This window comes from Falco biarmicus, chromosome 6 (genome assembly GCF_023638135.1).
Source record: "Falco biarmicus isolate bFalBia1 chromosome 6, bFalBia1.pri, whole genome shotgun sequence".
Taxonomy (NCBI): Eukaryota; Metazoa; Chordata; class Aves; order Falconiformes; family Falconidae; genus Falco; species Falco biarmicus.
The window spans coordinates 45,949,723-45,964,286 of NC_079293.1; the positions used below are offsets into that span (position 1 = coordinate 45,949,723).

At 37.8% G+C, this 14,564-nt stretch overlaps 1 protein-coding gene across 5 annotated transcripts in view; it reads left to right on the forward strand.

Moving 5' to 3' along the window:
• The window catches only part of CCDC170 (coiled-coil domain containing 170), a 47,127-nt gene that overhangs the window by 12,154 nt on the left and 20,409 nt on the right, over positions 1–14,564 (forward strand). For all 5 annotated transcript variants that reach the window (XR_008822819.1, XR_008822818.1, XM_056344757.1 and 2 more), the window contains exons 5-7: positions 3,187–3,331; positions 5,170–5,355; positions 14,068–14,385. Coding sequence is in view for 3 of the 5 variants with exons in the window: in XM_056344757.1 (XP_056200732.1) it covers positions 3,187–3,331; positions 5,170–5,355; positions 14,068–14,385 (649 nt within the window). In the remaining 2 variants the exon portion in view is untranslated. The remainder of the gene's footprint in view (positions 1–3,186; positions 3,332–5,169; positions 5,356–14,067; positions 14,386–14,564) is intronic.

The window sequence follows — 14,564 nt, forward strand, 5'->3', positions numbered from 1 at the left end:
TTGTAATGGATCTTTTTCCACCATTACAAGGCAATATCCATGTCTCTCTCAATACAGTCTAGTTAAGAGCAAGGTGAGTGTTTACCAGATGTCTGTATTTCCCAACTCGCTATTTCACACAGCTCTTCCAGGCTTTGTGCATTAGGAGTGGATAATTAAGTTATTTTAACATTTAGAGAAATCCATTGCAGTGTACTTGTCTATTACCAGCTGATTTGCAAAAAGCCCTGTCTGGAGAGTGCTGATGTTGACCACCAAAGATTTTAGATACGATCCAAAAGTAAGTGAGGAGATAGTTAAGCCAAAAAGTATATTATGTATCCTAGCAACATAGACAACATGACAGTCTCTGACATAATGATTGTTAAGATTCTTTGAAAAGCTACTTCTGGGAGAAAAAATAAAGAAGAAAAAAAGGAAGAAAATGCTCCTATCCTGTTTGCCTAACACACTGGGAGAAAACTGCCAAAATACTAGTATCATACTCGCCTATTGTTGCAGTGATATGATCAATTTTATGTAGCATAAAACTGTGCTGTCACTCCCAGTGCAGTCCTGGCTGCTCTGTTTTGCCCATGACGCTTGTGTCAGCACTTCTGTTTGTGTTGCTGTGTAGTGATTGGGACCAGGGAACTGCTTCAAGACAGAAGTGAGCAAAATAAAAAGCTTAATTTCCAGCTCTACCAGTCCCAGGTCTGGTTCACTGTGTGCATGGAGAGTACCACTAGAGTGCTGGTAAAAGGGGAGGGACAAAGGGAAGTTGAATCTGCTCTTTTTGGAAGGAACAAACGTGTTGGATTGGTCATGAGCCTACAGTGTATGCTTTCAAAGCTTTTTCTCATCCTCAGCTAATGGCTACATGTGTCACTTAATGAGCTTTAGTCGCTTAGTCTGGGCACCTTAGTAGTACGTGGCACATGACTAGTCCTATATTAGGTATTTGAGAAAGATTTTCACTGAAAACCACTAATAAAAGGTAAGAGAAAGGCATGAAATGCACATTTACATTCTATACCTAGGGATATAGTAAAAAATGTGTAATGAATTTTCTGACTAGTTTCCAAGATGTACACGTCTCTGATTGAAAAGGATGCTTTTCTACTCAACATGTCTATTGCCAAGGTATTTTTAGAGCTTGAACTGTGAAAAGCTTTTTTTTTTTTTTCCCTTTTTTTCCTCCCCTTCTCTTTGCTCATTAGTTCTGAAGAGCTAGCAAAACTGTGAAAGAGCTGCATTCTACTTTTTTGTACCTGATTGCCTATTTTCTAGGTGCTTAGACCTTTATGGCCCCACTGGAGGTAATTATGTTATTTGCAGAGTTGCCAAGTACATGCTTTGTACTTCAGGTTGTTTATTTTTAGCAGGTATAGTTCTGTGTGTGGTGTGCCTTCATTTTTCAGAGCCACAGAACAGTTTGCAGGGTTGATGGTCAATCTCATACATATAGGCATGTATGTACGACATGTCTGGAGCCTCATGCCTTTTCACTTCTGATATATCCCTCCTCAGGACAGCAGCTCAGTAACCATCCCACAGCTTAATTTTGCTGGGGCTATAGAGGAGAGGGAAGTGCCTGGAGGTGAGGAAGCTGTAAAGCACTTGTTTCTTGAAGGCCAGTGCCTGCTGCAGAAGGCAGAGTTCTTTTGGTTTGTGCTGTGTGCTGTGCACTAGCACATGGAAATACCCTTGTCTTGTCCAGAGCAGTAATTAAGGTTTTCCATCATTCTCTGTTATTTTTCTGCTCTCTTCCACTTTGCAGTGTTGACAGCTGTGCTAATCTCCCTCCTAAGGCAACATTTTAAATTTTTTCATGGACCATCTCTTTTGCTTAGTGATTTATAACCATTTAATGCATGTGTTTGCACTCATTGTGTGTTTCCTATAAGAGTCTCATGCTGCTTTTTGATTATGGAGTGATGCTCTGTTGCCTGGAGGGAAAGAAATCAGAAATGAAAAAGAATGAGTCCAGAAATTACTAACGTGCCCACCTTGAAAACTGAGAATAGTTATATGCTCTAATAAGCAAATGAGTTTTAATAAAATATTTCCTCTAGACAGATGTTTGGTGCTACCTCATGTTTCGTTTTATTCTAGTATTCAAATCTTTGTGAGAACGCTCAGCAGTTTTGTCTCTTGCCACTCTACCACTAAGTACCTCTCTTATGGGTGTTATCTGAAAGGTATTGGAATTGATACTTGGATTATACTAATGGTCATTTTGAGCTTTATTTGGTTGGCTATTTTTGTTAATCTGTTCCTTTGTAGCTTTTCAGAAGTGATGCTCAGCATTGCAGCATCGTGAGCAAGATTTGAATCTATGTATTTGCTACCTGTGCAGACTGTGGCAATGCTTGTTTGCTGGGCTTGTCTTTGTCCCTGGCAATGGGAGGGTTGTAACCACATTTATGCTAATGAGTTAAACTGACTGCTCTGGTTGTTTGTTCTTATAAAACGTTCACAAACTGCTGGTAGGGCTGATGACAGATGTTTCACGTGGGTATGTATCTGCATGAAAGGTGCCTTCTGAAATTGATGAAATTGATGATAAAAAGCTGCCTTCATACTTTTGTGGTAGTCCCTTAATATTTTCTTTTTTAATCTATCCCTTTCATGGGTAGTGTTACACTGCAGAAGACTGTATTACAGCAAAGTTCTGTCTCCCATCTCTGCTGGTAAACACTTTGCAGGTACTTGTACTGATGTCCTATGCTTCTATTAGTCCAGTCCTATACTTCTCTTTCCCCAGAATTTGTTCATCAGCACTATTAGCTTCATTAGAGAGAGGATGTGAAGTGCTTTTAGCATATTTTACTAGAATTTTACCACTCTCTTCTCCCTTAATTTTTCTAAGCTTTTGCTTGCAGCCTCCATTTTTCAGTATCTTGAGAGCACTGTTTATTAACATCACCTAGATCTTGTGTTTTATTGAGATATTGTGCTGAGAATGAGGTTGGGATCATAGAAGATTCTTTGAAGTGCTAATCAAAAGCAAAGATGAAGAAATGTTTACACTTAAGGAAATAAAAGTTATATGTATGAACAGATATAAAGATTTATATGTAACTTTTAATATTCATTTTGTGGTATGCAGAAGCTAGCAATAATCTTGAGATAATGTCTTTTGCCTAGAATTCTGTTTCAGAGAACATTCATCCTGATGTGTGGTTTTCTTTTCTGTCCGATTAGTAAAAATTTGAATGAATGCAAAGAAAGCACGACTCAAGTTTCTAAAATCCGCAGAAAGTATGAAGAGCTCCTTACACAGCTGTCTGGATTCTTGGACACAGACATCAGAGAAAAAGAGAAACCACAGGAACATTTAATGTCAAAGGTGATTATGTGTAGGCAAGGGTTTCTGTATAGCAATTTAACAGAAGAATATTTGGTTGTTAAATAATTGTTTATTTATTAAAATAAATAATAGTTATAAATATATTATTTATTAATAAATATTTGTGGTAAATAATGATTTGCAGACAGTGCTATCATTTAAGACATTTATTTAGTTTTTTTTCCCCTGTTGGGCTGATTTTCAAAGGTGCTGAACACTAACAGACCTCAGTGAACTCGGTCTGCTCTTACTTGCATAAATATTTTATCAGCCTGTATTTTCCAAGTACAACCCTGATTAGATTCTTGTTTGAAAGCTTTTCTGAAAACCTTAACACTGGGAGTCACTAGGTGACATGTAAACTAGATCTTAACGCTTATCTTGAGCTGACATACCATTAAATAGAAACATCTGAAATGGCACACCCTAAAACTACCTTAACTATGCTCTGTAACAAATGCTGTAAATAACTGTGTGGGTTTTTTGAGACTTAGTCACAAAACTCTATTATTTCTCTTCAGAATACTTCTGAAATTTCAAAAACTAAGCTTCCATTTAGAAAAGAAAAATAATTTTTATACTCTTAACCTTTACTGATGCTGCTGAAGGAGATTTTATCCTAATTTTATGTATTCTCGTGTTCTGTCTAGTCTTTGCTGTCCTGTTATTTCTTACCTAATATGCTCCCAAGTGATGTTGGGAAATTCTGTTTCATTATATTAATATTATTATAAGAGTTCCAGCTATAAGGAAAACTTAAAAAATGAAGATTATCTAGTTATGTATCACATTGATTTCTTAAAATACTTGCCCTCGTAATAGTACAAGCATACTGAAATTGTAACAGATACTCTAACAAAACTTGGCTAGTTGTCATTAGGAGCAAAGATGTTTGTGTTAAACTGTAACTCTTAGATGCTTTAAGTTGAGGAAATAACTGGATTTTAAGGGAGAAGTATATGTTGATGTATTGTTTTAGCAATGTGGTAATAAATCCAGTTGGAAAATCTAATATGTGCTGAAAAGTGTGTGCATTAGGGAAACTTAGCAGCTAATTTTTCTGTTTGGGGTCAAGGCACGTCTATTTCGCTTCATTTCCCACATTCCCCCACATCCCCATAAAACAGAATTGATCTGGCTTAGTTTTAACAAATGTCTTACCGGTAGGAGTCAGGATACAATTGTTACGTTATGCACTCTTTGAAGTGACCACATTCATGTATTCCACTTCTTGGAAATAGCATAATGTATGAAACCAGTCCTAGAATCCTCCTGGAAACAACTCCTTTTTGCAAGGTTTTAGTTGCTCAGAACAGCAGCCCACCAGGTATTTGGCCCTGCTCTTGAGCATGCTTATGAAATAGTTGTTGCTAACTCAAATCTCCCATGTCTAAAAAATTTCAAGCATAAAATGCAGCTTTTATTTTCTCATTCCAAATGAGAGGCACATATTTTAAAAAGCCAGACTGAAATGGTCTGCTTTTCACATGAAGTTAGCTACATGATCTGTTTTCATTTTCTGACCTGCTTCAGGTCGGGCACAGACATGCAGTGACAGTAGCTCTCCACCTGTTTAATAGATCATAGAGATTGTGTGGGAGTAAATCTGAACCACATTACACTAAGGTGTGGGCGTCTGGTGGGAATATGGTTCTCTTTTTAGTTTTCTTTCTACTCTTTTTAGAAAGGAGTAGTAGAATCCAATTATAAATTTGACCTAGGGGTCACCAGAAACACCATGTCTTTATTTGGATGATTAGGAGCAGTTATACTGGGATGAATATATATCGTTGTGAAGTGCTTTAAAAAAGTTACTAGTATTTTAATTGTTTCTCTAGGTCTCTGAAATCTGTAAAGAAAATCTGACACTAAAAGATCAGGTTGCTGCTCTTCAAGAAGCTATCAATACCCATGAGATGGAATCAAGAGCTAATAGAGAAACTATCATGAGGCTTGTTTCAGAGGTGACTAAGGAGCAAAAGAAGGCAGCAGGATACTATCAAGACATGGAAAAACTCAGTAAGGTACATAATTGCATGACATGTATGTTTGTCTGTTTTTCAGATGTTTTCTCAAAATTTCAAATTAATTTCCAATAGGAATTTTATGAGAAAAAATGCTTCTGAAAAACTGGTGACTAGGGTCTTTCCTAAAAAGGACATTTTTCTCAGGTTATTTTCAACTTTTTGAAAGCTTCACAATATATGGAGATTAAACGATAACATTGTGTAAAATAGATCTGGATTTAGGTTTGATGCCTTCTGGTGATGCTTGCAAACTTGTATTTTTGCTTCCTTTGTATTGTAGCCTTTTCTGTGCTTGCACAAACATGTAAAGAAACAGACTTTTATACAGTTAATGAGTATATCTGAGGCACGAGCATGGAACCGTGAAAAAATGTTCTTTTAAATATTATTTATGTGATAATACAAGTTTTCTGAGGATTCTTCTACTCAGTTTCTGTAAAAAGTCTAATGAGAAATTGAAAGGAATTGATAAGACGCTATTTTATTCTTTCTCTTAAGGAACTTGAAGTGTCTTGGCTTCCAGGTGCCCTAGATTATCTTTTCACTGAGTTATAAACTTGTGTTTCATAACTGTAAATACTCAGTTGGCTCATATCCAAGAAGTTGTAGCCAGCAGGATTGCTCTTGCAGGAAAGCACTGCTTTGCTGTGGGGAACCCATAGAGGAAACCTGTGCAGCAGGAATGGTGGGGAAATGAGAAATGTAATTTAAGCTGCAAGTCAAGTATTCACCAAACTCATCTAGGTATGATTTCGAAAGGAAAAGGATGTAATTTAAGGATTTACTGGCTCCAGAATAACTCACCATTAAGAGGTTTTGTACACAAAGGACAGGTGAACAAAGTGAGCTTCTGTAGCAGTTTTCCTTATTGCTTTGTACTTTGAGTGATAACTGTGGAAAGGGAGCAGTTTACTAAAACCATAATGAAAATTCCCTGCAAGTACTAGAGCAGTGTGGTTAAAGCTGATGGCCAGAAAAGAAATTAGGAGAAGAAACAGACTGCCACATTGCAGCTGAGTTGTGTGTAACTGAGTTTGTAGACGTTTTTGACATAAAGGCAACCTTGTGCAAGTAAGTTTTCAAATGTAATATTACACACCACCCCCACCCCCCCACCCCGCATTACTTTTTTTCCTGAACAGAATACCACCACCATACACCTTAAAGGATATAGTGTTCTGGTTTGGTTGTAGGCAAAACGCTTAGGAAATGAGAAATAGCTGACAGTGTGCTCTGGAGAAGAAAGAATTTCTTGTAGAGAAAATAAATGTGAAGAACCACAGGGGTCATAAATTTTACTAACTGTTGAAAATACTTCTTACCAAGCTGTGTAAAATTTTCTGAGACTCAAATGGGCCTGAGAGAACCTGCACCAAAAACTTCAACAGGTCCTTTTTGAGAACATTGTGTTCTCATACTTCACTTCAAACTCGGGTATGTGAGCAGAGTGTAGCTTGCTCACTAACTAAGCCAGAATCAGGAGATGTTTTAAACCAAGATGAGGGCTTCATTTGTGACTTGTTTAGCAAGTTTGCTCTGACTGCCAAAAATTTTCCAAAGTTGAGCTAGTTTATGAAAAATATTTTCCTATCGTTATTGTGGATATGCCAAATATATAATTTATTTAACCCATTTTACAGATTATTAGTATTGCCTCTCAAATGAAGTGTATGCCATCGGGGCTTATATTTAGATGCTTATATCTAGATTCTGCAGATTCCTCCAGCGCTGTTCCAGTTTATCTGCTTAAATTTGCAGATACTGAGTAAATCTGTTGAGAAGGTTTTGTGTTTCCAAAAGCCTATTAAGAAATTCAGTAATGAAAAAATAAGTAAAAACCAAAAAAATGCTTTAAATCCATATATCTAAAAACAGGCATCCCCTGTTCCCCTGATGGGTGTCTTACTAGGTTCCAAGAAGGGCATTCATGGTATAAAGCTGGTTTGACTTTGTCAGATTCTTTGCTGCACAGTTTAAGCACATGAACAGAGCTGTATGTTTGCAACATGTTCCCCTGTGATGGTGAAAAGCGTAAATCCATACTGTTCCTGTGCCAGGAGACACACACAATTTTCTATCAAAATTCTTCCTAAGTGTATAGAGGCTGTCACACTGTTCTGCCCGTCTTCTCCAGCAAGTCTCAGCCACCACTCTGTTCCCTGCCACCTCTGAATCATTGCCAGTTTTTCTTGCCAGGTAGTTCTTCAGTCCTGCTACTTGGGATTTCTGTGAACTCCCTCTCTTGACCAGGTGCCTTTCTGTATGTCTCAGGAGGAGGGAGCAATCTAATGATCAATTAAACAGATTGTAGAATCTGAAATTCTTGATGAAGAAAATGAAAGCCAGTTGGTTATGTTTTAAGGTTAATACGTGACAATAATTCAGAATGTTCTTTAGTATATTTGATACTTGAGTATTTGGTGCAGGTAGCTGGTTTTCATTTGAGGAACATTAGCAAGCGAACGGTATCTGCAGCCTCGCTGCATCACAGCAGCAAACAGCAAACAGAAACTAATGTAAGTAACAAAAGTAAGCCACTAAGCTGTTTTTGTTGTAATGTATTAGTTTGCTTTTAGAGTTCTGAACTTCTCATATTTCTGACTGAATATTCCAAGAGCTTGCTTCTGCAATTCTGTAAATATTGTGTGTACCTTTATTCTGGCAGTGCTGGATATCAACTCCACATTTGATGGAAAATAACTTTTAAATGTGGCCCAGATTTCTAGACTGAGGATCAGAAGATCTGATCTTTTTTTATGTCCAGATGGTGGTTATTAGTTATGATAATTATAATTTACAGAATTATAACATTCTATGAGAATGTCTGTAGGTCCTTGTAAAATGTCTTACTTGCTCTAACCAAGTTTCTTTCTTGTATTTAATACATCCCTATATGACACTTATTTAGAGGTACAGAATATGATGCCTGTATTCTTCTTCCAGATGAATTCTTACACCAGCTACATCTCCGGTTACCACTGCTAAACCACAAGGACTGTAAACTAACTTGCTCTTATCTCTCATCTTCTCTGATGATTCAACCTGGAAATATTTGTGATGTCTGCTGAAATCTCTCCCTAATGTGTATTTTCTTAATGATATCTTATAAACAACGACAAGCAAAACCCCCCTGTGTTCTGAGAAACTCATTACTTCATCTATTGGGACAAGAAAAACCTAAACCCATTTGGTTGTGTCTCCTACAATCAAAGTATTTGGGTATATTAAAAATGTAGGCATGTTTATAGAGTTTAATCAGTTTCCTTAAATAATAATTACATATTTTAATTAACTATATTTTCATACAATCAAATGATTGTATAATGAATTTATACTGGTTACATACTACTTAGATTTTATTAATAACATAATTTACTACAAGTCAGTAGTAAATAGAACCATGGGATTGTTTAGGTTGGAGAAGACCTTTGAGACCATTGAGTCCAACTGCAAACCTAGCATTGCCAAGTCCACTGCTAAACCATGTCCCTAAGTGCCACATCTGCAGGTCTTTTAAATGCCTCCAGGGATGGTGACTCAGCCACTTCCCTGGGCAGCCTGTTCCAATGCTTGACAGCTCTTCCACTGAAGACATTTTTCCTAATATACAATGTAAACTTCCCCTGGTGCAACTTGAGGCCATTTCTCCTTGTCCCATCGCTTGTTAATTGGGGGAGAAGAAACAGACACCTACTTTGCTACAACCTCCTGTCAGGCGGCTGTAGAGAGTGACAAGGTCCCCCCTGAGCCTCCTTTTCTCCAGGCTAAACAACTCCAGTTCCCTCAGCTGCTCCCCATCAGACTTGTGCTCCAGACCCTTCCCCAGCTCCTTTGCCTGTCTCTGGGCATCACATTTGCTAACTTCCAGTCCACTGGGACCTCCCCAGTTAGCCAGGACTGCAGATAAGTGATTGGAAGTGGCTTGGTGAGCACTTCTGCCAGCTCTCAGTACCCTTGGGTGGATCCCATCACACCTCATAGACTTGTGTGTGTCTCGGTGCTGTAGCAGGTCACTGACCATTTCCCCTTGGATTATGGGGGCTTCATTCTGCTCCCTGTCACTGTCTTCCAGCTCGGGGGGCTGGGTACCTGGAGAACAACTGGACTGAGGCAAAGAAAGGCATTAAATACCTCAGCCTTTTTGTCATCATTTGTCACTGAAACAATTTGTCATGCTTTCCCCCCACGTCCAGTAAAGGATTATGATATACAAGTTCAAACATCCTTCTCTAATTACCCTCTTAAATAATTTAACCTAAATACTTTGCTTTTCAAAAGTAGATGAAAGCCCAAAAGCCCAAAGTTTCCTTTGAAAGATTAACAAGGGCATTGGTTAACACACAGCTGCTCCAAGAAATAAAAGGGAGGAGATGGACTTGTGGTTGTGACAGGGGTTGTAGAGTGATAGATACTGGTGAAGGACTGCAATTATGTAAGAATCTGCTACGACAGGTGAAATAATTGTTGATTAAGCTGCGTGAGTGGCCAGTAGCTGGTCAGGCATACAGAAATACTTTTAGCCATGCATCCTTTCAGCTTCCATCAGTCTGGGACTTCTGGATTCAAAGGCTGCATCTCCACGTTAACAGCTGATGCTGCTTACTGTATGACACAGTATGAACGTTTCACATAAAATCTCATGAAAGGCCTTTAGTAAGTAGCCCTGCCATTCTTAGTGAATTTTGACTAAAAATAATCAGTATTTCCTCCAGTTCTGTACATGAGACAGCTGTATTGCCACCATCCAGGTAAGGCTGTGGACACTGTCTCTGTGTGTCTGTTGCTGTTAAAGGTCTGAACTCCCTGGGCAGAGCCTCGGATGTCTCATGAGCTTTCACGTCTGTATCCACCTTCTTACAATGTTGTATTTCTCTTTCATTGGAAGTGAAAAACTTGTGTTTCATTTCTCTGTTTTTTTTGCTTTTCCTGTAGCAAATCTTTGGTTTCATGTTTCCATAAATTCCTGATTGCATTTACTATATTTTAAAGTTCTAATTGTTCTTAAATCTGAGAAAATCCCAGTCTCTTTAAAGTAAGCATGACAATGTCACTGTTACTAAAAGTGTCTTTGAATTTCTTTTCTTTTGTTCTGTAAACACAGTAGGATCTTGACTCCGCAGAAGTCAGTGGAACTTCTGCCACCAATTTAGGTGGGCCTGGGATTTCCCCTGGAATATGTTAGGTACAAAGCTGATGTTAAGTATGAAAATAGATTTCATAAGAGTAATCTGTCTTACAGTTTTTCTGTGAAAATAATAATTTTGTTTGATATTTTTTTAAAATTACATGGAGTGTGCACAATCGACACAATATATTTTAATAGCATAACGTACATATTGTTGTAATTTTGATGGATAACTAATTCAGGAAGAGCTATAGAGGCTGGTCTAGTTGATAACCTCTTCATGAAAAATTTTGCCACAGTTTAGACAGATCAGGAGAGAATGAGTTTCTCTGACATCTTTGGTGCAGCTTCCCTGTTGCTTTAGCCATGGCTGAGATGATTAGTGGAGTTCAGGAGGAGAATGTCCACATAGTTTGTCCACAGGGCTGCTGGGTGATGCAGGCTGTGTGGTTTGGTGGCTGTGGTCTATGTACAGCCTATGGGGAAACATCTCCATTTTAACCTGAACAGCAAACGATGATTCAGTTTCCCTTCCAGTGGGAAATTGTTTTAGGAGCTACTCCATCTGTAGGAATAGTGAAAGACAGAAATGGATGCTGTTGGTTCCTGAGAGATTGTTAATTAAAGCTTCAGAGCTCTCCAGAGGGCTCAATGGTAGGGGAGCCTTCATACCACCCTCTCTTCTGCAGGTGTTTTGTGGGAAGACCTTTGCAGAGCTTCTGAAGCTGAACATTGCCAAACTTGCAAGAACCCGAGCTTGATTCCAACATGTAAATCACTAAGAAAATGTGATTGATTACTTTTTAGTATTGGAAGCCAACAGATTTTAAAGATTCATGTAAATAAAAATACATTTGCTCAGCAACTTAAAATGGAACAAAGCCATTCCTAGGGCCAAAAATTTCTGTACAAAAAAGAGAGTTTTTGTACTTTCTTTGCTACTTTTTTTTCCTTTAGAAGTTAAGATAAAAGCTGGTGTTGGACATAAAAACAAATATTATAATAACCTCATCTGCAAAGCCACAATAGTTGCTTTTTTAGTAGGGTGTGGCATACTTTTGTAATGTCATACATGCAAAATAATTAGAGAAAACCCATTTTTACAGCCTCTTTTAATATATTGGATTAGATCAAAATAAAGATTTTAGTTTTTGCAGTGTATGGTTAGGTAAATGAGCAATTAAATTTGTGTTTACTTACAACCATAATAAAATGCTACAGTGCTTTTGGGATGTGAACCTGTGGTGTTTTCTCTGAATCTGTTTCAGTTGTGCTGGTGAGGTTTTTTTGTTTGCTTTTTTTTGTTGTTGTTGTTGTTGCTGTATTTTTTTTCTTTAGGAAGAGAGAACTGGAAGAGGTAATTCAAAGCTCTTGAAAACTAAGTTTAACTACCTGAATCACTTTGGAGTAGGTAGTGTTCACTCAGATGTTCTAAAGATATTAAAAGTTGAAATAGATGAATTATTAGTTATAGTATGTAATCTGACACTTAAAACTGCCTCTGAAATAGTGACTAATTTGACTAGTATCCACTTGTACACTAATAATGTACATTATCGTTAGATTATTTTTATTATATGATTGTTATATGATTATATGATTATCATTAATATCATGAATATCATTAGATCATCATCATTATAAGATGAAACAACAGGCCAACAGACCTTTTATATGTATAGGACATTCTAGTTGGAATCTTGAGAAATATGAAAGTATACAGTATAGTAAGAGTTATCACAGCTTTAAAAAAACGCATTGTAGTTATTAAGATCAATAGAGTGAGGATATGTATTAATATGTATTATTACTGAAAATATCTTATGCCTTGTTTCCTCTTTTGTCTGTCTCTTTAATGTGAATTATCTCCCTCATTTTGTTTTGCAGTGTTAAATACAGCTCCTTTAGCCATTCCCTATAAAAGAGCCCCTCCCTCTGCTTAAAAGACAGAAATAATTTTCCCCAACTTTGCAGCTTGAATGCATTTTCTGTGAATGCAGCTGACCTAATATTGAACTCATGAGGGGACCTTGCCAGTGTCTTGTGCAATGGTCTGGGTACTCTTACACCTTCACTAGTCTAGTGCAGGTAGGGTGCCACCAGGTGAGCCTGGTTAGACTGTGTCCCAGCCTGAGTGGGTAACTTTAAGTACAGCGCTATGCTGTATGAGCCCTTTTGCTCAGGTCTTGGATAGCTGAAGAACCTTTGGTTCTGCTTTCTATGTCTGCAGGTGGGCACAGCCGTGGTAGATCTGCTCCATCTCTGGTATCTAACAACTTGTCACTGACATAGTCTACCCTGCCTAAATCCACCTAATGTCTAATTCTTTTTTCTTTGAACATTAATTTCCATAGTTACTCTTGTTTTCAAAATTTACGATCTGTCAATGTTGGGTAACTTTTTGACCCTACAAGTTGCATACTGAAACATTCATATAGTTCAGAGCCATGGGACATCAGCCATGAATGCTGAGGAGCCAAAGAGAAAACACAAGCTGTTGCTGTTCCATCCTTTCAGTCTTCTGTGGTGGAAATTGTTTTATCTGTCTGCACTGATCACTTGGGGTTTGCTTCTACTTGGGATACCACTTTTACATGTCACAGTCCCTAAATTTCCTGGATAGTGTTCAACACACATGCTGACCTTGCCAAAGCCAGGCAATGTAAGTTCAAGAGAGAGGTTTCAAGGAGGATTGGTCAGAATTTTTATATTTTGAGGTTTACAGCTTTTCATTATGTAAATTGCTTGTCTTTTTTTTTTTTTTTTAATGTTTGGGCATCAACAGGCTTGCAGTTCCTTATTTTATATCTTGATCTTTTGATTCAACTGTGTTTGCAGATACTCACAATTTGAAACAAGACCTAAAATTTCTTCTTTGAGGTGAAATTGGTATTTGAGCACTTGCATCTTCTTTTATTCTGTCTTAATGTCATAATCTTTTTTTGTTTGACCCCTCACTCCCCATTTCTGTGTATAAAGAAGCTCAGGAATTTTTGTCACATTCAGGTAAGTTGATCCCGAGATCACCTCTAATTCTGCTCTTAACACTATATTCAAAGAATTCGCATTCTTTTGATCAGCCCTGAACTGGTCAGGCAGTTGGACTAGATGATCATTGTAGGTCCCTTCCAACTGAAATTTTCTTTTCTGGCCTATCCTATGCCATGCCATGCCATGCCATCCCATCCCATCCTTTTCCCTCCAAGATGAAATACTTTGGCTTTATTTGTGTTATATCTTGTTCATAATTTGTTTTCTAAGTTATATTATTTGAATGAAAAAATAAGATAGCAATAGTTTTACAATAAAAAAATCGGGTTTTGTCTACCTACAAATTTTATCCATGTACTACTTCTTGCAGGCTATTGCAATAGATTAGTCTATACTGTAATTGCAGGAGGCTTTGGGCTTTCATCAGTTTCAGTGGGAGTTCTATGAAGCCCTGACGTCGAGCCCATATGAGCCATATGGGTCCTACCTTCTCTATCTGCAGTACCTGCTTCTCATTTATTCCCTGCTTTGTGTGTGGAGGGGAGGGGTTATAACAACTTTTAAAGCCTAGTTTAATCTTTCATGTATTTTAGGATCTTGATAGCGCTATAATAGGGAAACGGAGTTTGGAGATGGAGATCAGAAGCCTCCAAGATAAACTGGCTACTAACCAGAAAGATCTGGATACCTCAAAGCGGGAACTGCACAATGTGAAGAAATCTTTCAGTGAGCTGGATGGAAGCTTGAAGAGCAGCAGAGAAGAGGCCAGGACTGCTCAGAGCTCTTTAGTGGCTTTTAAAGAGCAAATTGCTACCCTGCTCAGCGGTGGATCTGCGTTAGTTAAACCTTCTGAGAAGGCCATTTTGGAAAGGATCCAAGAAATAAATTGCAAGGAGGAAAGTAAAGAAATAGTAAGTCACCAACTACTGCACTTGCCCAATGCATGTGCTTATTTGGATCCTTTTTCATTAGAGTGTCGGTTCCCTCTGCTTAGGTTTTGAAATTACAGAAACCTTTAATTTTGTTGTCTATTGATCTGAGATAATAGGTGAAAAACATCTATGTTTTATTAAGTAGGAAGAGGTCAGAA